General features: G+C 33.9%; 1 protein-coding gene across 1 annotated transcript; it reads right to left on the bottom strand.

Moving 5' to 3' along the window:
• Nucleotides 1-6,984: 6,984 nt before the first annotated feature.
• APP1 (aminopeptidase P1) lies at nucleotides 6,985-22,166 on the bottom strand. The gene is made up of 16 exons (XM_086441375.1): nucleotides 21,997-22,166; nucleotides 21,640-21,703; nucleotides 20,348-20,487; nucleotides 18,922-19,206; nucleotides 18,698-18,820; nucleotides 17,560-17,871; nucleotides 16,330-16,416; nucleotides 15,819-15,886; nucleotides 13,741-13,807; nucleotides 12,705-12,839; nucleotides 12,485-12,565; nucleotides 11,811-11,865; nucleotides 10,923-11,027; nucleotides 10,747-10,812; nucleotides 8,232-8,356; nucleotides 6,985-7,316 (listed from the first exon to the last, which is right to left on the bottom strand). Exons 1-16 carry the CDS (start codon nucleotides 22,087-22,089, stop codon nucleotides 7,152-7,154), a joined length of 1,971 nt encoding a protein of 656 aa, XP_086297501.1. The 5' UTR covers nucleotides 22,090-22,166; the 3' UTR covers nucleotides 6,985-7,151.
• Between the last annotated feature and the right edge of the window lie 348 nt (nucleotides 22,167-22,514).

Below are 22,514 nucleotides of genomic sequence, written 5' to 3'. Positions count from 1 at the left end.
AAATCGATAAAAACAGTAAAATCATGTTTTATACCAAAAATACTCTTTTTTAAATTTTCACTTAAATTATCAAGAAGTCCTCTCCTCTTTTACATTTCTGTCTTCTTCTCATTTTTATTTGGGTTTTCCATTGAATAAGTTACAGAGCTCGAATGAGTTGAAGTTCAGGTATGTAATCTCTCTCTCTCTCTCTCTCTCCTCTTTGTGAAGATCATGAAAAACTTGCATCGAAATTGTTTGTATATGTGTTTTAGGGTATTTAAATCCTATATCTCAAATTTGAGGAGATGGAGAAGATGAAGAATATATTTTTGTTAAAAGATTAAAAAGACTCAAAGGATTGAATGGATTTTAATGTGTTGTTAAGGTTAGAATGGTAAATGCATAAGTAAAACAAAAAAGAGTATTTTCGGTAAAAAAAAAATTCGATTTTACTGTTTTTACCATTTTGGTAAAAAAATATTTTCGAAAATGGTAAACTACCGTTTTCAGAAATATTTGCCATAATTTACCATTTTGGTAAATAAGTTAGAAAACTCTAATGTTTTAGTAAATTTCTCGTCATGTTATATAGTACAAATTCTTCTCCAAAAAATAAAAAAATAAAAATACAAAATGCACATAATTAAGTTTTCTAGTCGAACAGACATAACACACATGTAGAGTAGGCTTTCTTATGTACCTAAAAATTTGATTTGATTTTTTTTTTTTTTTTTTGAAGTATAATAAAGTAAGCAATTGAACTCTGAATTTTGTTGGGAACAATTCTGAGAAAATTGATTTTAATTCTTTTATAATTAGAAAGTGATAACTGGGTCTGATTTTTGTTGGAAAAATTGATCACCATTGCATCAATATATTTTTATGGGTAAATTTCTGTTCTCTTTGCATAGTGAGTGTAGAAAATATTTATCATATTCTCATCCATTGTTCTTTAATTTATGACAAAAGTTTGTCCACTTTTTCTCTTTATTTGAAATCAATTGGGTATTCCCACAATCTATTTCGTCGTTGTTTTGAATTTGGCCGTCATTTATATTCTTATCAAAGAGATTTTATGGAATACGGCTCAATTTGTGGTTTGTTAGACATGAGATGTCGAACTTTGTTTGTTTATTTATTTTTATTTATTAAGAGAATGGGAGGTTCATCCTCGAAGTAATTATTAGTGCTATGTGATATCTTTTCTTTCGTTGTAAAGCATTTGAAGCTTGATTTTAAAACTCGTTTTGATGTCTCGGACGAGATATCCGATTTATTTGAGTCGTCTCAGACGAGATATAAAAAAATGCCTTAGAATTAGAATAAACCATGTCTTTGAGACTAGGGCTGTCAACGGATAGGTATCTGATCGGATACTGCTATATCCGAATTCGAATCCAAAAAAAAAATACTACTATCCGGATTTGAATTCAAATTCGATCGGATATCCCTAATAAACATTCGAATTCGAATCCGAAAAATATATCGGATCCGAAAAATATATCGGATATCTGATAATATCCGATCCGATCGGAGTTTGCACAGTCGAAACCCACAGATTACATCTGAAAAATTACTCCGGCGGGTTCAGGTCGTAGAGAGAGAGAGAGAGAGAGAGAGAGAGAGAGAGAATATGTACCTGGCTGCTCACCGGCCGGAGTAGATGTGTCGGAGTTCGCACAGTTGAAAGTTGAAACCCACGTATTTCCTTCAAAAAAATTACTCCGATTGGTTAAGATCGGAGGGAGAGAGAGAGAGAGAGAGTTTTCAGCCAGAGTAATGCCCTCATTTTCGATCGAAACGGAAACCTCCATTACCGTCTAGTGTTTTGGTGCTGGCGGGTTTGAGAAGATAAAGTGTTAGAAATTAAGTTTTGTTGTATGATAGCAATACTTAACACTATATATTTACATATATAAAGTTTTGTTATAAAACATAAATACATAATATGTGTATTGTTATCGAAGCGGATATTATCGAATTCGGATATTGCAATATCCGAATTCGTATCCGAAACTCATTCAAATATTTAAATCCGAATCCGATATCCGAAAATTTCGGATAATATCCGATTTTTTGAATTCGAATTCGGATTTTGGCTATCCATTGACACCCCTATTTGAGACGACTTGTCAACTCATCTCATTGGTGGATAATACTGAGACATCTTAGATGAGTCGTCTCAAATGAGATTTCAAACAATGATTTGAAGGATTCAAAGAAGTTTTTTTTCGAGGATTTGTTATTTAAGTGAGATTGTGTAATTTCTAAAAATTCATAGGACTTTATGTGGTAATTCGAACTTTTGACACTCAACATAAAGTTCAAAATGGGATTGAATGGTGAAATGTGATTCATATCATCAACCCATGAGAGATAAAACAAAGACAATAATGATGATGAATATGGCTTAAAAAAAACAAGAGTCTCAAATTCTTACAAACCAAATTGAAAGAAATATGAAAGTTAACGATTCTGACAAAGCTAGAGAAAGACCCAAAAGAAGATGGATTAAGGTAATGAAACACAATTGCAATAACAATAACAATAACATTTGGCTTAGACAAAATTGAGTGAAGGGCTCAAAATCATGGTTTTAAATCTCGTCTGATTCGTCGTTGTATCATTCACCAATGAGACAGGTTGACAAGTCGTCTCAAATCTTCTATGTTTCTCAAAAGTCAGTCTATTGTGTTATTGTTGAATAGGATGTTTTGAATAAATTGGACGACTCGATTTCTTTCATGGACGAGATGAGACGTCAAAACGAGTTTTAAAATCATGCTCAAAATCCTACCTGTATTCTATAAGAGAGTTATATTTTTTAGATAAACGAATGGGAAAATAGTTACAAGAAAAGGTGATAGAGGGTATAAACTGGAACTCATTCTACCATAAGATGCTAGAAATCTAATATGCAATTAAATCAAAGTTCAAAGGCAATTTGAATCCTACTCTACAAGCTCGTCAAGTGCTTGAAGGAAGGAATGTCAATGAAAGATTGGCTTTCCTCAACTAACAAGTGTTGGACATTGTGGCTAGGGTCTCCCTCTAAAATGGAAGAAGTTTTGAGTTCAAATCCCCTCATTGGCCACCTACATGGGGATTTTTCCTAACTTTCCTATTATGTGTGGTTTGTGAGGTATTGCATGTACCTAAGGGATTTGGACGGTGTGATATGGTACTTTAAGAGACCAGTGACATTGCCCTGCTAGTCGGGAGTCCAGACACCCTGATCATTTAAAAAAGAAAAAAGAAAGAAAGAAAGAAAGAAGATTCATAGCACGGTCATGGTTATAACAACCAATTTGCTTGTCTTCCATGGCCAAAAGTGACACGAGGACACACACACACACTTATAAACTCAGCTCATTTTGCAACTTCTAACCCTAATTTACAAGTTGAAGAATTGTGGACCATTAGAGTTTTTGCTAATCACTTTTGATAGGGTTAGAAGGTTCAGAATGGACTAATTTTTGGTGAAGATGATCTCTTCATCATAGAGATGATTCTCACCAAAATTCAGTCCGATCTAAAACTCCTAACCCACACATTGAACAAATGTTTGGCTTCCTTTAGGACCTCGGAATGCCACCCATATATATATATATATGGGAAATGCTTAGCAACAAACATTTTGGCAAAACATTTTTCAAAACATGGGTTAGAGGTTTTGGAATGGGCTGATTTTTGGTGAGGATGATCTCCTCATCATAGAGATCATCCTCACCAAAAATCAGCCCATTCCAAAACCTCTAACCCATGTTTTGAAAAATGTTTGTCAAAATGTTTGTTGCTGAACATTTCCCATATATATATATAGGTTTTGGAATGGGCTGATTTTTGGTGAGGAGATCATCATCACCAAAAATCAGCCCATTCCAAAACTTCTAATCCCATAAAAAATGATTTACAAAAAATGGACGGTCCACGATTTTTCAACTTGTAAACTGGGGCTAGAAGTTTTGGAATGGGCTAATTTTTTGTGAGGATGATCTCCTCACCGTAGAGATCATCCTCACCAAAAATCAGCCCATTCCAAGACCTCTAACCCATGTTTTGAAAAATGTTTGGCCAAAATGTTTGTTGTTGAACGGGACCCGATATATATATGGGAGCGGTTCGGCAGCCCTAAAGTTTGCCAAGTTTGGTGGCAAACATTTTTTGTAAATCACTTTTGATGGAGTTAGAAGTTTTGGAATAGGCTGATTTTTTGTGAGGATGATCTCTACAGTGAAGAGATCATCTTCACAAAAAATCAGCTCATTTTGAAACTTCTAACCCTAGTTTACAAGTTGAAGAATCGTGGATCGTCCAATTTTTGTAAATTATTTTTGATGGGGTTAGAAGTTTTGGAATAGGCTGATTTTTGGTGAGGATGCTCTCCTCATCATAAGGATCATCCTCACAAAAAATCAGCTCATTCCAAAACTTTTAACCCATATTTTGAAAAATATTTGGCACCAAACTTGGCAAAATTTAGGGCTGCTGAACCGTCCCATATATATATATATATATATATATATATATATATATAGGGGGCCGTTCAAGGGCCATGTGAGAAAACATATGAAAAAACTTTCGTTTTTCAAAATAAGAGTTAGAGGTTTTGGATTGAGCTGATTTTTTGCAAGGATGGTCACTATGATGAAAAGATCATCGTCACAAAAAATCAACTCAATCAGAAACTTCTAAATCCATCAAAAGTGATTTACAAATTAGTAATAAAAATTGGTAAAAAATCGACGATCCACATTCTAAATCACTTTTAATGGGGTTAGAAGTTTCAGATTTGACTGATTTTTTTTTTTTTTGGATGATCTTCCCATCATAGAGATCATCCTCACAAAAAATCAGCTCAATCCAAAATTTCTAACCCATATTTTAAAATTTTATTAAAAACGAAAGTTTTTACATATGTTTTCTCATATGGCCCTTGAACCTGACCCATATATATATATATATATATATATATATATATATATATGAAATAAAATCGATGGTAGAGATTAATGATGATGTGGCAAGTTAAAAGAATTACCTTAAGCGTTGCTCGGCTGAAGCCGAGCCAAGCCATTTTAAAGAACAAATCATTCCTTAGTCCTTACCCGTCTGGATTTTCTTTCCTCTCTCTCTCACACTCTAATACTCTAACAGTAAGAGTACTTAAAGATTTTCAGATTTATTACGAGGATTATGATTCTTCTGTCACTTCTGCACTTTTTTCTTACCTTGATCAGCTGGGTTTTTTTTATCCTTAATCTCTTTGATTTCTAATTCTTTTAATTCCCAAACCATTAATCATGAATTGTCATTGATCTCTTGTAAAATCTTTCTGAACACGGGAATATTGAACACAAAATTTAAGAATTTCCATAAACAATAAAAAATAAATAAATAACAGTCTAAGAATCATCAAACTAAAAGAAAATTATTGCTTTTAAATTAGATCAAGGCCATGAATCCATAAGACTATGGTCTAATTTGACTATCATGTGGGCACAACAGCCCCTTTTAAGAAGTTAGTGACGAAATCAAGCTAGCCTTACTCTAAGGGTGGCAATCTTAACACGACTTGAAAACGACGCAAAATTGATAGAGTTAGGTCATAACAGTGTCAACACATTTAAAACGTTTATTAAATGGGTTGGGTCAGGGTTACGGGCGTCAACCATTTTAACCCGTTTTGACAAGTTTAGTTATCCTATCATTAACGTGTAGTTTTAAATATATCAACACTTACTTTAGAGTTTTTTAAATTATTCATTTTTTTGTTAAAATTTTCAAATTAAAATTTATTATATTTTTTTTCTCCAAATTCTATAAAATATAGAGAGTGTTTTAAGATATGTTTTTACATAATTAATGGTTAAGCTTTTAATTTGAAAATAAAATACAATTTACGTATTAAGTTATTTATTTATATATATATTTATCTATTTTTTTATTTATTCATGTGGGAAAAATGACCTTTAGTAAGATTTAAGATCTTACTAAATAAGGCTAGAATGTCTCATGTGATAATGAAATACACTTTATTTGGACAATAATAATAATAATAATAATGAAAAACACTTTTCTTACTAAGTTGGTAAGAAAAAATTTCTGACCACATCACCTTATGGCATATGAAAACATGAGCAAATGCCACATGCATGGTTTTTAAAAAGGATAAAATTCTATTAATTTTGATTTTTTTTTTTTTTTAAGTTATTTTTCACCATTAAACCTAGTTTATATAGGATTGTGTGACTTTATTTTTAATAATGATATTTTATTTTTTATGGTGAAAATGAAACTTATTTTTTCTGATTAAGATTAAAATTTTATTAAATAGATTATATGAGTTGGGTTACATATACCTATTTATAAATGGGTTGGGTTTGGGTTTAAATTTTTTAGACAATTATTAGATGGGTTGGATTTGGATTTAATAAATTTTCATAATACCCTTATCTCGACACAACCTAACACATTGCCACCCCTACCTTACTCAAATTTAAAAAGTTCAATTAACATCAATGAAACAGGGTTGACATTAAATTTTATTAAAAATATATAGTTTATTATTTTCACTAACATCCAATATTTGATGGGCTCCCTTCAAAGGGCATCAATTGGGTATTCTAACTCCATGATATTTTGATTTAGATCTGTAAAAATTATTTTATCAGTGAGAGACAATAATTGATTTGATCATTCGATTAAGAAATCAACCCTAGATCTGATCTCATCGGGATACCTCGGTGCAATTCCCCCATAAAAATGTTTATCTCGAGGGAACCATGTATCTACAATTTCCATAATCGATTGAGTACACCACTCAGTCAGATTATCACGACTCTTTTCTATTTATTGTTATAATTTCATCAAATTGGATCATGTCATATTGGATCACCACAAATAACAAACCTATAAGACTCATAGGAACTTCAAATGTTTTGTAAAATTTTGATTTATAGTTTCATTCACTCCTAGTAAATTATAACTTTCAAAGAAATATTAAACCAACCATAAAATTTATTTGATGAGAATCATATAGCTTTTAAACTGGACTCAAACATCCATCGAGTTGAGTCGACTTGTCTGCTACAAACATAATATTAAAATTGCAAAATAGTTAAAAACAGTTTTCTCTCTTAGTTTAAATAATATGAGTCGACTTGATACTAATTAACACTTATGGGTTCAGTCGCTTTCTTCAACCATGCCATCTCGGATTCCTCTAAATATGGTGCCAGCATTTCTCTACATTTAGCATGATATGTGTTCAACCATTCTATCTCATTAGGTCCTAACAAGCTCAAGTCCATCAATTTCTTCTGGTAAGGTGCCTGCACATAAAATAATAATATAAAAAAACCTTTAGATACAAAACTAGATTCTCAGTGAGGATCCTTAGAATTTCAAATATTTAGAGAGCAGTAGTTGAATCAAAATTTAGGCAAGTTATCAAAATGGGTAAATCTTCCTAATTCTCTAAACCATTGGTACGGTTAACTTGGTTAAGTTGACTTGCCAAATCTCTTGGTCATTTCCAAGTATGGTTTTAAATCTCGTCCGAGACCGAGTCCACCAACGGATAGACAAGTCAAATGTATTGGACGAGATTTAAAATCATGGTTCATTTGTCTCATGGATGAATGAGGTGACTCAAACGTATCGGAAAACTCGTATCAGTCTTGTCCACATGATTTCAAAACTTGTCTGAGACTCAGACGTATCGGCCAAGTCGTCTTGGTATCAGGCATGGACAAGATGGGCAGACGAGGTTTTTTAGTTTTGCGGAATCTCGCGAGACGAACGATAGGTCTCGACCGAGATATAGAAAATCTCGTCCGAGACCAACAAGTTTTACCAGTTTTCATGATTGAAACCCTATGATTTTCACCCCAAATCAATTTTTGGTCTTCTCAACCAAGTGAATCAGAGAAATCAAAGAAAAAAGGGTTTGGATCCAAATTGAATGAAAAACTTCATCTCCCTCATCAGATTTTTTAAATGGTTAATAACCATTGCCTCAATGCCAAACGAGACGAGACGTAATGTCCAAGTCAACTCAGTATCAGGCATGGAGACAAGACGTTTAAAACCATGACGAGATGTCAAAATGAGTTTTAAAACCATGTTTCCAAGGCAACACCCAGTTCTCAAATGGGTTTTGCAGTCATAATTCATAAGAAAGTGTGTATGGACCTACAGCGGGGTCAGAGAAGAAGATGAGATTAAATAAAAATATGCAATCTTACCCATGTTATATTCTCAAATCCCAAGTAACCCTTATCACCAAAATTGAATTTTGTTTTAGCCTCCTTGACTATTAGCACATTCTCCAATCTTACACCAAAGCTCCCATCTTCGTAGTAACCAGGTTCTGGAAAACACGATCACAAAATAATCACACAAAAAAGTATTTGTCAAGAAGCCCGGCACAAAATTTCCCATTATTCTTGAAAAGGCAAGCATATACAGCAATAAATAAAGCTAAACTTATCGGCATTTTAATATCAATTACCACTGAAGTTAGATTTAGTGTTCATTTCCATATGAAGGATGGCAACAATGAATGAAAAGTTGATTCTTGCCAAAATTCTACCAACCGGTACTCTATCACCACTAGAGCATCTTATTTGTATATTTATTTGTCAGTATTGTAGTTCCACTTTTGTATTTTTATACTAAAATGCACAAGTGGTGTTTGGTTGCTGGGGTAGCTCTGTCCTGGTCCAGAAAGATCTGACTCTTTGGGTTGCAGTGGAATATATCTATATATCCCCTAAGAGGGTAACTAAAACCTCAATCTAACCATGGGAAGAACTACCTTCCAACCACATTTCTAAGTCAGAATGTATAAAGAAGTTGGAGAACATTAATCACCTTCTAATCCATGGGAAATGTTCAGCACCCTAAGTTTTACCACACACTTTAACAAACGTTTTTTGTCCTACATGGGTTAGAAGTTTTGGAATGAGCTGATTTTTGGTGAGGATGATCTCTATGATTAGAAGATCATCCTCCCCAAAAATCAGCCCATTCCAAAATGTTTAGCCCCATGTTTACACGTTGAAAAATCGTGGACCGTCCATTTTTTGTAAATTATTTTTGATGGGGTTAGAAGTTTTAGAATGAGCTGATTTTTGGTAAGGATGATCTCCTCACCATAGAGATCATCCTCACCAAAAATCATCCCATTCCGAAACTTCTAACCCATGTAGGACAAAACGCGTTTGTTAAAGTGTGTGGTAAAACTTAGGGTGCCGAACGGGACCCCTAATCCATTGTCCTATACTTCAAGTATGATTACATTTCTTATCCCTCCATGTCGAACCTATTCATTAGGGGTGCAACTTGATTCGGTTTGGTGCCAAATCGGAACAAAACTGACATTGGTTGGTTCCACTAAATAAGTACCAGAACCAGAACCGAACCGAATTGCCCATGGAATCGAACCAGATCAAACCAAATTAAGTTTGGTTCGGTTCTATGGATTGACAATATCCTATAAACTTACTTGGAACTTACATATTTTTTATATCAGAAAAAAAATGAATATGAGATTTTATCTAATAAGTCATTAACCTATCCATCAAGAAAAAGAAATCATTAAAAAAAGTCATTAATCTATGTCTTATTTCCTAAAAAGTAGTTAGTCATTGAGGGTTCAGTTCTATACAAGACTTGAACCGAGAACCGAATCGAATTTGATCGATTCTCCATTTTCTTAAATACTTGGCTCACTCTAAAGAAGAATGGCTCCACAGGTATCATCAGCTTATGATCATCGAACCCCAGTTACCAAGCAATAATGATTGTGGAACATGTAGTTTCAATGTGCCCAAACCGACACAAAGTGGTACCTGATGCCCAGTACACACCTAGAAACGAAATCTAAAGTCCAACAACTGTCCTCCCATAGATCTTTAAAATTCCTATAAATTACACCAATTGATTATCACTAGCAGGTTTCCTATGAGGGGAAAACTCACAACTACCAATTTAATATATGCCAATCCTATAAATAAAAAAATGAAATGGTAACGTGTACCACTAAAATGTGTGCTTGAAACATGAATAATATAAGTAATTGGGTAAATTCAACTTTGAACCCCTTGTAGTTTGGAATATTTCCATGTTGACCCCCTAACATTTTGATAATATCACTTACCTCCCCTTCCATTGACAGTGTTAAAATTCAGATGTTATTTTACTATTTTACCCTTTCCTTTTATTCTTTTTAATTAAAATTTGCTCCCATCTGAGCGTTCACACTCACACTCTAGAGCATAAACACATTTTTTTCACCGGGATATTTTTTTTATCAATAAAAATATCATTTTAAAAGGGTAAAATGGTCTTTACAAAAATTAAAATCATTTTTTAATCATTTAGTTGATGGCAAGTAGGTGGAAGAGGGGGAGGGTAAGTGAGCCCCTAAGATAAGGATAAGAAAGGCAAGTGCAATTGTCAAAACGTTAGGGGGTTGACATAGAATTATGCCAAACTACAAGGGATGAAAGTGTAATTTACCCTAAGAAATTTGACCAATTTCAGGCGTGTACGCCAGAAAAGATTGAGTAAACAACTGTCTAACACAACTGATACAAACTCGAGAATTTAGATTAATTATGTCAATCAAATAAGCAATTCAAAGGAAAGCATTCGTGCATTAATTTCAAGTCTTTACTACCAACAGGTAGTTAGAAATTGAAAGGAAATAATGTACAAAGATTGTAGACATCCTAGTAAATAAAGCATGATACTAACCATTTGTTACAGTCATCGAAGCTTGTATTGGCACATTTCGTGGTCTGAAACTAATTAATTGAGGTCCTGTAACACAAAAAATAAAAATAAAAAATAAATTGAACTTATTAGATAAGTGCAAACATAATACAAGTTGAAAACAAAGGAAAAGAACTCTTAGATTGAATTCTGCACACCTTCGTGAACGTTCAGATAAGATCCAACCCCATGACCCGTACCATGTCGATAATCAAGACCATCCATCCATAATGGAACTCGAGCAATAACATCAAGAGTATGTCCTGAGAAAAAACAGTATTTCAATTTAAAAGGCTACAAAAGATTTTTTTTATTTTTATTTTTTTATAGATAAACAAAATTTTATTGAAGAAAAGATGGAAGTTGGGATCCAAGAGATCACGACAAAAAAGAAATAAATAATGCAGAATAACCAGTAAGTATAATTTTTATTACACTGGTTCTATTACACACACACACATATATATATGTCCAAATGACAACTCAGCCTCTTGTATGTGGTCTAGATTGGGCTTGAAAAAAAAATTCCCCACCAAAAAAGCATTTTTTGGTGTCAAATCTTTAGTTTAAACATGGACATTCATTGAACTCCTAGATTTAAAATTTAAATCTAATGGTGAAAAAAATCTCTTTTTTCAATTCTGTTTTTTTGAGAGATCATAAAATTTTATGCTCTACATACATGTCTCACCCGATGGTGTATTTGCTATCCTATATATGGAGAGATTGAGGATGTTGCCCATAGAATTAGAGATGGATGGTTAAAGTGGAGGTGTGCTTCTGGAGTACTATATGACAGACGCATCCTAACCAAGTTGACCGGAATGATTTATTGATGGCAGTAAGACCGCCTAGCTTTATGGAGCTAAATGTTAGGTGATCAAGAAACAACTGTTAACGGATGAGTATAGCAGTGATGAGGATGTTGAGATGGATAACAAAGGAAGACAATTCAATCAGCTGGCCCCAAATTATTGGGATAATGATGATGATGAATAACAATAAGTATAATCATGATGACATTGATGAATGAATTTGAAAAATACCGTTTGTCCCATTAGGAAATCTGACAGTGTCCAAAGCAATATGGCCTTTGAGAACCTATATCTCCATCAGTTAAATTCAGTAATGTCAGGCCCAACAAAAAGCAAGCTAACAGGAAAAAAAGATCCACAACAAAAATGATTTTCCAAGCATAATAAAAAGGTAATAGCAAGCACGTGATGAAAAAATAGGCAAACTTTTCAAAGATCAGAAACACTTAAATATTGGAAAAATAGCACTTTGTGGATGGGATATGCAAAACTAGCCGGACCTCACGATTAAAATACCAAAGCAATTCCATGCTTTATATGGCTGTTCATATATCCACCTAACATAAGATCAACCGCCATAGCAGATTATTATTATTAATTTTATTTTTTTTTAATTGGAAAAAAGAACTAAAGGTTAGTACATAAGTCCACATAGAATTATCATCAGTACGCTGCAAAAGTATACATGATTTGTCCAGCTAGGTTCATAAAATCACAGGCTGACAGTAACACCAGTAATTCTGAAAGTAAATTCGAGCAAAAAATATTAAGTGGAACGACTACATATAATAAAGAAATGAAACAAAGTTTGTCTTAGAATAAGAGCAAGAGAGTTTTTGAATATTATACTGGTACCAACAGTCCAAACCTTCACCAAATTGGAAACTATAAAAGTTTCTACCTACCGCAGTATAGCAAGCTTTCTCATGTGCTGATGGTTTGCCAAAGTGAACGGTCCGTGTTATATCAGTCGTTCCATCTTGATACTTCAAAAGCAATACAAACAATTTAGCCAAGAAACAAACAAAGCAAAACAAAATAGATGGTAACGTAAAATTAACCGTTTCACTTTCAGGTTAGCAAGTTGCGGAGAAAATTGCAAACAATTTATGGCTATATACAAACCTGTGCTCCTGAATCAAAAAGATAGATGCTATCCGCATCAAGCTCAGAACATGTTTCTGATTCCGGTTTATAATGGATAATTGCTGCATTTGGTCCAACCGATGAAATAGTTGGAAAGCTTAGTCCTCTAAAGTGCTGCAGAAAACCAGGCAGCAAAAACATATTATACTATACAAGTATGTATCAGTAGGTAACACAAGCAAAATCAAGAAAATCTCACTAAAAAATGAATCTTATTTCTCCATTCAATTCTAGCTATAGATCTTCTGTCTCGATCAATTTGATTAATATAAGAAAAAATGATATAAAAAAGCAAGGAAATAACAATACAGAAAATTAAGTGTGGAATCTACATCATTACGGGCAGAAATATGGAATCAGCACCATCAACTAAGGTTTCAAAGTTCTTCAGGCAATAAATTCCATACCAATATTTGCAGTCTCCTCTTTTACACATTTTATGGTACAAGTACCATTCAAGATGAGACCTAACTACTTCTATTAGGAAACAAATACTAAAATGAAAGTAAAGAGAATAAAGAAAATATCACTAAAACTTTGTTCAAAGGTGAACCATGTAGGGTCCGCATGTATTTCTTGAACAGAGGCACATCATAAAATTTGGCTGTAGTCCCGACCATGGATAAACTGATCCCCCCTCCCCACCCAAAAAACCAAAAAAACCAAAAAAAAATAGAGAGAGGAAGGATTTTGGATCAACAGTAGCTGAATTATCTGTTAAAAAACCTCTTATTACAATATGGTGAAATAGAAGCAAAGGACTTGTGAGTAGTTGACATCCCAAGAGACGAAAAACTTCATATAGAAGAAACATTTGCAATTTGCATGATAATGTAAGTAAAAGGTGGCCATTTCATATTGAAAACCCACTAAGAAAAAAACTGGAACCTCACATGGTTGAAATACTAAAATCAACAGATTTCACGGTAGATTTAGATACCTAAGAAATGTCAAGAAGTTGTTTCTACAAATGTCTTGCCAACATAGAACGTAAAAAAAATAACAGAACACATACCTCTTTTGATGCTCGGAAACTTTCTAACTTATCACTTGCAGATACCTCTGTTAGTTTTAAGGTTTCCCTGCCATTTTTCACAAAAATAATAATAATAATAATAAACATTAGAATCAATAACATATGTATCACAAAGCACTTATGACGGTGTTTCATAATGAAAGGAATCAGCAGCAAAGAAGAAACCCTAGTGCAACTGTTAAAAGCTAACACCATTTTTTTTTAGTTCATTGGCAACGGGTCCTGTTTGAAAAAGTGATTGACTTGCATATGAGCATGACCAATGTTTAAAATCTCATCTCAAGACATTGTCTTTACCAAGAGAAGAAACAAGACTGTCTCAACCGAGAAAAAGCCGAAATATTGAAAGTTTTGGGATCAATTTTTTTGTTTTTGTTTTTTCATTCCATTCTTGGCCGAGACATTCCAAGAAGGGAGAAACTATGACTTCCAATTTTCACATCACCCATTTCAGTGAACTTGTTTCATAGTGTAGAAATATTTTCAATTTCTTTGAGATGTCAAAATGACAGAAACCTTATAGAAATATTGACACAGGAGTGTCCCAATACTTGCTATGAGTCAAAGGCAAAGGGAGTTCCAAATACTCACATTATTTATTTGAATGACAGAGGAAAAACAGAACCCTATTTTGGGGTATTTTGGGAATAAATTTGGCATTAATTGGGATAGAATTATTGTTCAAGCCATACATCATTGGAAAGCTCTATGAGTCAGGATGCTAAGGCATTTTGCGGTGCTCAATTTGGAATTTTCTAGAGGGAGATATGGCCAATTTACCAGATGAGGTTCAGCTAGGCTGTTATACCCAAAACTTGATTAGTTGTACTCTTTTCTTGCTTCTTTCAATTCCTAGGTATCTTTTGAGTTGTCCAATGAGTCTTGTGAGTGATTTGCTTCTTAGTCAAATTAGTTATGAGTTTTCATTAATTTATCATCTTGAAAATATAAGTTTGGTATCCTAGGAATTACCTATGCTTGTACATATAAGTCCCCAGTCTTCTAAGGTCCAGATCAGAGTGTGTTTTTGGAGAATACAATTTCAGTTCAAAGAGGATTTTCTCTAAACTCTGTATCTCTTTGGTCAGTTCCTTAGAGTGGTGAGTTCCTAAACCCTATATCCCACGTTGGACTCCTTTGGGTAGTGATAATCTGTATCCCTTCGGTGTTTAATCTTGGGTGGTGAGCTTTTTTCTATTTTCTTTTATGTGTGAGTGTTTCATCTTATTTTCCCAGTATCAAATGTGAATAGAAATTTTAGCAAATGGCTGAAGGGAAAAAAAAAAAGGTGAAACAGTAGAACTCTTAGGTCATCATACTATAAGAAACCATTACTAAGAAGCGTAAGATCAATAACGTCCTATGTGTTGGCAGAGGGAACTAAGACTAAGGACAAAAACAGATAGGCTAACACAAGAAATTAGGTACATGGAAGAGAAACATGGATTCCCTATAACCTGGGGAGGTCATAACAACATTGACCAACAATAACAACCCCACATTGTGAGGAGACCCAATCTAGATGAATTCCAAATGGCCCAAACAACACAAAAATGTCAACAACATTTGCACAAATATAATGCTTCAAGCATTTAAATATATGTGCACATAAATATAAATGAATCATAGATATTTGTCCCCTGTATCAATCAAGTGCCACATGGGTAAAAAGTGTCAGAAACCCCACCTCCACAAACCTGATATGCCACCACATCTATACAGTTTATTCCATACTTTAAGGGACATAACTTTTTGAAATACTTTTGTTCATGTTAATTATGCGACAAACAATGCTGTTAAATAGAATATGCGACCAGCACATGATTTTCGCATATATGATTTCGCACATCGCATATGCTAAAAGAAAAAAAAATAAATGCAGAAAAATATTTCATCGCACACATTGAATATTGGAAGATAGTATAAGTTGGGGTATGCATTGTAGCATATGTGATTTTCACTTTGAAACTACCACATGCGAAAGCATTTGACAAAAGTAGCGACATAGAAATTATTTATTTGAAGTACTACATATATCACGGGATAAACAAGCTTACGAATGTTTTCTTTTATGTGTTCCTTCCGACACCAAGAAGTAACCAGAAGCCCCATAACTCACCTGCATCTGGAAATTTGCAGAAGTTTATGTCCGGTGGATTCAAAAAATATATGTAAAAAATACAATTAACAAGTCTTAGAATAAAGGACACGGAATATCCAATTTCCGTACATGGATAGGTTTCCATTTTATAAGTGGGACACATAAAGCTTAGAAAAGTGGATAAAGACAGTATGTTCAGGCATTTAGATATCTCACGAAGATGGGAGATGAAGTGAGGCAAACAGTTAACTTTACACGATGATATCCGAAAAGGCTGGGTCGGATATTCATGTCACTTGTGGGAGACACGCTGACTCATATTCAAAGTTCAAACAAATCTTCATTGAATGGTATATAAAAGACAGATTACAAATAAGGATCTGAAACATTAAGATATGATTTTTACTGGTTTTCAAACGAGAATAAGATACATTCAAAGCATTTATTTACAAGATACAATAGCTTACCTGCTTGTCCAGCCATACAAGATATTGCACAACGGCTGCACCATCCCGAATATGTGCATTTCTTAAACCATCCAACTCAACAGGGTTCTAGGATTGCGAAACAATAAGTCAATAACAAAATATTTGTGAGGGGATAATGCTAATCAACAAAAAAATGTACAATTTGAGTAAAAATCTAACCATAGTGTTCATCCGTATAAAATGGGAAGTGCATACAATGGTTGATCGAAGAAGAAAATAATAATAATAATCATAAATAAATAAATAAAATCATCACTTTGCACAGTAAAGCACATTATACTGCTAACCCAGTTAAACATCTAGTGATAACCTAATGTGGAAACGAAAGAACAGTTTTTCTTTTTTTCTTTTTCTTTTATAAAATGCATCGAAGAAGTACACTCTTTCTATACGTCTCATCGACGATTAAATTGTAACGATTTGAAGTGTCAACACACTCTATTCCTTGAATGTGGTATTTAAGAAGATTAAACACATAACAGACAGGATCTTCAATTGGCATAACTCCAAGAAATATTACAGGAACGAAAAATACTGATCAAGATTTATTGCTTTAAAAACATAGAGAGATGCTATAGGCACCCCAATTAAAAAATAAAGAAAATAAGTGAATGGTTGAGAATAATAGAAGCTCTTTTTTTTTTTTTTTGCTAGATTTCTATTTTTGGGTTTAGGATTTTAAAAGAGCCTAATCATAATTGTACACAACTACTGAAATTGTTTGAAAGAGTCTTATAATGTTTTGTAATGTTGAGATTATAATTTGAGCTAACAAAACGTTTGTAATGTTTGAAGAGTTTGTTTTAATCTTTAATTGGGGTGTAACAAGGAAAAGTCGGTGTGCCAATAGCAGCTCTAAAAAATATCTTAAAAACAGAACACTCCATATTAACAAGAAGGCTTAGTTACACACACACACAGACAAAAAATATCCGGCTCAGACCTTGATGGTAAGTTTTATTTATAGTGCAAAGTATCATTATAGTATGGAAACATTGTTTTTTTTTTAATAAGTATTACAGGATTGAAGCTTCATATAAGAAAGCCTAGGCGATGTTTTTTTTTATTTTTCTTCTTTCCATTTTTGGGTTGACAAAACACAATAGAGTTCCAAAGACAATTGTTTTTGGAACTCATAATGAAACATAATAGAATATTCTGGATGTCATAACTCATAATGAAACCTCATTTGCAGTTACAGATATTTACCTTGATAGCTTTTGCAAGAGCCAAAGGTGACTGCTTGAGGAGAACTGAACCAGAGTTCAATTTCGTATACAAGGCATAGCAGCATGAAACAGGGTCAACCCATATGAGGTTATGATTCTTTTCTTTTGACCCATTTTCTCCATTTTCTGTCACATCAGTGTCAATAGACCTAATTCCCCCATCTTTCAAATCTTCAATTTGAGTTCCTTTGATTACAGAGTTCAGCTGACCAGATGCAAGCAAAACCACATCTGAGTTCACTGCACCATAATCGCGTACTTCAATTCCATTCTCCTCCAAATAAGTGTGTACCTGTGCACGGAAAATATCACTCAGATAAGTCAAAATAGTAAGGCCTACTAAGATAAAATATTGTCTTCGGGCAACACATCTTTACTATTATAATGAGAGAAGGCAGAGTAGAAGTAATTCGACACCAAATTTTGGATTCCAAAAATGTCCCCACGGTAACTATTAAACTTAATATAATTAGGGTCATTTTGGTCATAAACCAAGAAAATTGCAATCGCACCTCACATCTCTTAAAATCACATTGGTTAGTTTTCAAAATTACAAAAAATATTTTGTTTTTACTATATAACCTTTTAACCACCCTTTAATTAATATTTTAAATTACAAATAGGCCCTTTCAATACATGTGCATTTGCACATGCCACCTAGTAAACGATAAGCTGAATAGTGAATAGAAACAAAATTTATGGGAATTTGGTGGCGTGTTTTAAATAATGAAGGTAGGGTCATTTGGCTTTGTGCAGTCTCGTTAGGATTGGGGCACCAATAAAGCTGAAGGTTCGTATTTCCTTCGATGCCTCAAAATCTCTATGAATTTGAATAAGGGAAACTATATTGCAAGGAAGATTCAAGAAATCCTATCAGTTGGGTTTCCAAAAAGAAGAAAAGTACTTGGAGAGTGTCTCATATGACATCATTCGAGAGATTTGCAATTACAAATAAGTGCTATTTGTATACAACATAGAGATGCCAGTAAGAAGATTAGTTTTTTTTTAGCAGGCAAGCTAGAATGTAAAACCCATAGCCATGGTGCAATACTTCAGCTTATTGCAGCATTCCAGGCTTGCAATGTCATGAAATTCAAGTAATGTATCAAGAAACTAACCTCAGAAGAAACTTTGCCGATGTCCACGTAAAAGAAAGCAGAGTCTGGAGTTACTATAGCAAATGCATGGACAACAGGACAATAGGATACATCACTTCCCCGTATGTTATACAACCAAGCAACCTGCATGGATAACAATTGACATAGATACTTTCAGGCCCAATTCCCAATATAATAAGGGAAACCAAGTATAGAATGTAAGGGAAGTGATGAGATGGACTCACCTCATCAAGCGCAGTAAAAACGATGCCACAAGCTTTCTCCTGGATTAGCTTTTCTCTCAGTTCCTTCAACTTTTCAGCAACGTCACGACCCGCAAATTCTAATGGTTGTACAACAACCGGATTAATTTCTTGGGGTGGTCGGTTTTTCCAAATTTCATCTACCAAGTTTGTGGTCGACTGAATCAGTTTTTGCTGTTTTTTTACAAAAGCATGCTCCCATCTTTGTGCAGTATCTATAGAAGCACACCAAAGATCGACCCCAATAGTACCACCATCCGGCAGATTCTAATAAAAAATATCACAAACAACACACAGGACTTGAACTTTTGATATTGATAATTAAGCTCCACAAGTAAAACAACAATAATATTTGAAAGAGTCATTCTAAACTGACTTTGTACTACACTGCACTCAACACTGTGCTGACGAGGCAGTGTGCACATAACCATAGATTTTTTCCTTGAGATACAAGGAAAAATATATATGGTCAAGTGCACGCTGCCACGTCAGCACAGTGTTGAGCCCAGTGTCGTGGGAAGCCAGTTTAGGATATTCCTATTTGAAAACAACATCGGTATCCATAAACATAGAATTCCCAAAATACACATAAATCTTCATCTTGGGAAAGTCTTGGATGATATCTTACTTCTCAGGAAAGATTGAAGGTTTTGTGGGTTTTTTTGTTTGTTTATGTTTTAAATATTAATATATATAGGGGAACGCTAACGTCCAAAACCTCATGGGGAGCTTAGCATTGTCCAACACTTTTTTTTTTTTCAATAATACCCCTCCTCGTTTTGTCTTTTAGTGAAAAAGACAAGGGCATGTTAGTCTTTTACACAATAAATACATTTATTATGCCATTAATAAATGCATTTATTATGTTGGTATCGATTGTCTAAACATTTACTACAAAAAAAAGATATTTAATTCAAAATACTTAAATGCTCATAGCATTTATTGTGTTAAAGACCAATACACCATTGTCTTTTTCATTAAAAGACAAAACGAGGAGGGGTATTATTGAAAAAAGAAGTGTTGGACAATGCCAACGTCCCCATGAAGTATTGGACGTTAACATTCCCCATATATTTATACATATTAGATTATAACTGAATTTTGTGATTAATATATATCTCCGAAAATATCACACCCTCGTTTCAAATATCGTAGATATGTTTGCCGAGGTTCCACTAGCATTGACATTCAATAATAAAAAGTACAAATCATATAGCAACTTCAGAATTTAGGATATATGATGATATTTAACTAAACAAAACAACGAAGTATACATTTGAGTTTTAGGCATCTTAAAGTCAAATTCAAAAATCAATATTTTTGAATTCCAAGAAAATACGTATGAAATTACATAGCCATTCATCTTGACAATAAATTTTGCAAGAAGTTTGATGAGATGGTGACTCACATCAGCTGTCCATATCTCCACAGATGGATCTTCTCCCATACGCATGAGCTTCCACCGGTCACTCAGCTCTTGTGCTGCCTGTAAGTAGTATCGGCCATCAGTCCACAGCCGTGCGTCATTCATTGTTATAAGCGCCAAACCTGCAAGAAAGATTCAAGGATTTCACGTGTATAATACTTCCCATATAGCCTAACAAGAATCTGAAACTAAGTGGGTTAAAAAGCATTTTTTGAAAATGGAGAGGAAGTACGGGGCAAAGTTCCCAGCTAGGGATGTTCATCATTTAAACCTAACATGCATGCACACCCAAAAAGAAAGCTGATATTGGCACCCCAACTTTTACTCATCACACCCCAATTAAAAATAAGTGAATGGTCGAAAATGAGTAAAAAAGTTGGGGTGCCAATAGAATCTCTTGTTTTTTTTTTTTTTTGCTAGATTTTTATTTTATGGGTTTAGGATTTTATATGAGCCTAACATAATTGTAAACAACTACTGAAATTGTTTAAACGAGTGTTATAATGTTTTGTAATGTTGAGATTATAATTTGAGCCAAACCTTTGTAATTTTTGAAGAGTGTGTTTTAATATTTAATTGGGACATGATAAATAATTTAAGAAACCGGTGTGTAATAAGTAAAAGTTGGGGTGTTAAAAGCAGCTCTCGAGGGAGAAAAACAGTGAATTTGTTGATCACCTTCGGCCCATAACAAGTTGTTACAATCCCGCACCATTAACACTAACGTATTTTCGGTGTATTGGTTGGGTTCATATCATTTGGTATTAAAGCCAACACCATGTCTCAGGTTCAAATCTCGTAAGGAGTGACTTGCGGGAAAAAGGGTATCAAAGTGAAAGCTAACACATAGTGGGCACCAACGGCATTGGTGGAAGGGGTGACCTGGGGGCCAAAAAGAGGGTATCAAAGTGAAATCCGCCACAAAATGGGTCGCCACAGATGTCAAGCAGGAGTGTGATGGCATTATACAATCCCAAGGAGATATGGGCTTAATTTTATGCAACTTAGTTTCAAAATCTCATAGTTTCTGGAATCTCTCATCTTATATAGACTGAATTTGTTTTTTTTTTTTTTTTGGTTCACTTATTTCATTTTCCACTCATCAATTACTGAAAAAACAACTTGCCTAGTATTACAGGATTATATCATTCACAACATGGCTTCAAATTATAGTAAAAGAGGGATCATGAAAATTTCATTAAAAAACTTGGGGAAAAAAAAAATCAAAATTTCAAATTTAACAACAAGGGTTAATAATGTTGAATTAAACTCACCAGAACTTCCAGTGAATCCAGAAACAAATTCACGCCTTTTATCACGCGCAGACACATATTCACTCTGTAAAACAAATAAAATAATATCACCAAGTAAATTAATATCGAAACAAAAAAAAAAAAAAAGGAAATTTAGTTGGATGGTATCGATCGAAAACTTAAATCAATGATGACTCTAGCGAAAACTAGCTTGAAAGATCCGAGATTTAACACAGAAGCGATCGAAATACTGAAGATTTTAGATGTTTGAAGATCAGATTTGAATAATGGAACGATCGATTAAGTTCGAATCTAAGAGAAATCCTAACAGAGATGAAGATATCGTGAAATCTGATATTAGAGAGATAGAGAGGTTACCTGATGATAATCTTCAGATGGGACAATTAGGGCATCGAGAGGCGGATTGTGAGACGCCATTAGAGATCTCAAAGCATCGAGAGGGTCTTCCATCTTCTTCTCTCTCACTCTCACTCTCCCTCTCTGTATACTTCTTTGGAAAATTTGCAACAATGTAGAAAGCAATTGGTCTTATATAAGAAGAGACGCAGGTCTTTTAAAAATGACGGACTCGTATCATTTGACGGATATTTCTCTCTGATTTTACTCTTTTACCCTTCGCCGCATCGGATTTCATCCATTTGTGTCTCTCTGGTCTCTTCTTCTATCTCTTATTGTCTCGACTCGTCCGAGTCATTTCGAAACCATTCAAATCGTTAAAATATTGAAAGAGTCGTGATAATCTGATTTAGACACGTGGCAAACTCAATCAATTCACCTGACGTGACAGGCACTGAAATAGTATATCTGCTCTCCTAGGAATACAAAACTGAACAGGAGAATGTAAATGTGTATCTCGAGAGAACACATCTACGATT

This window comes from Akebia trifoliata, chromosome 4 (genome assembly GCF_017979445.1).
Source record: "Akebia trifoliata isolate Shusen 1 chromosome 4, ASM1797944v1, whole genome shotgun sequence".
NCBI lineage: Eukaryota > Viridiplantae > Streptophyta > Magnoliopsida > Ranunculales > Lardizabalaceae > Akebia > Akebia trifoliata.
Note: the sequence above shows the minus strand (reverse complement) of the source record. Positions and strands in the feature narration are given on the sequence as shown.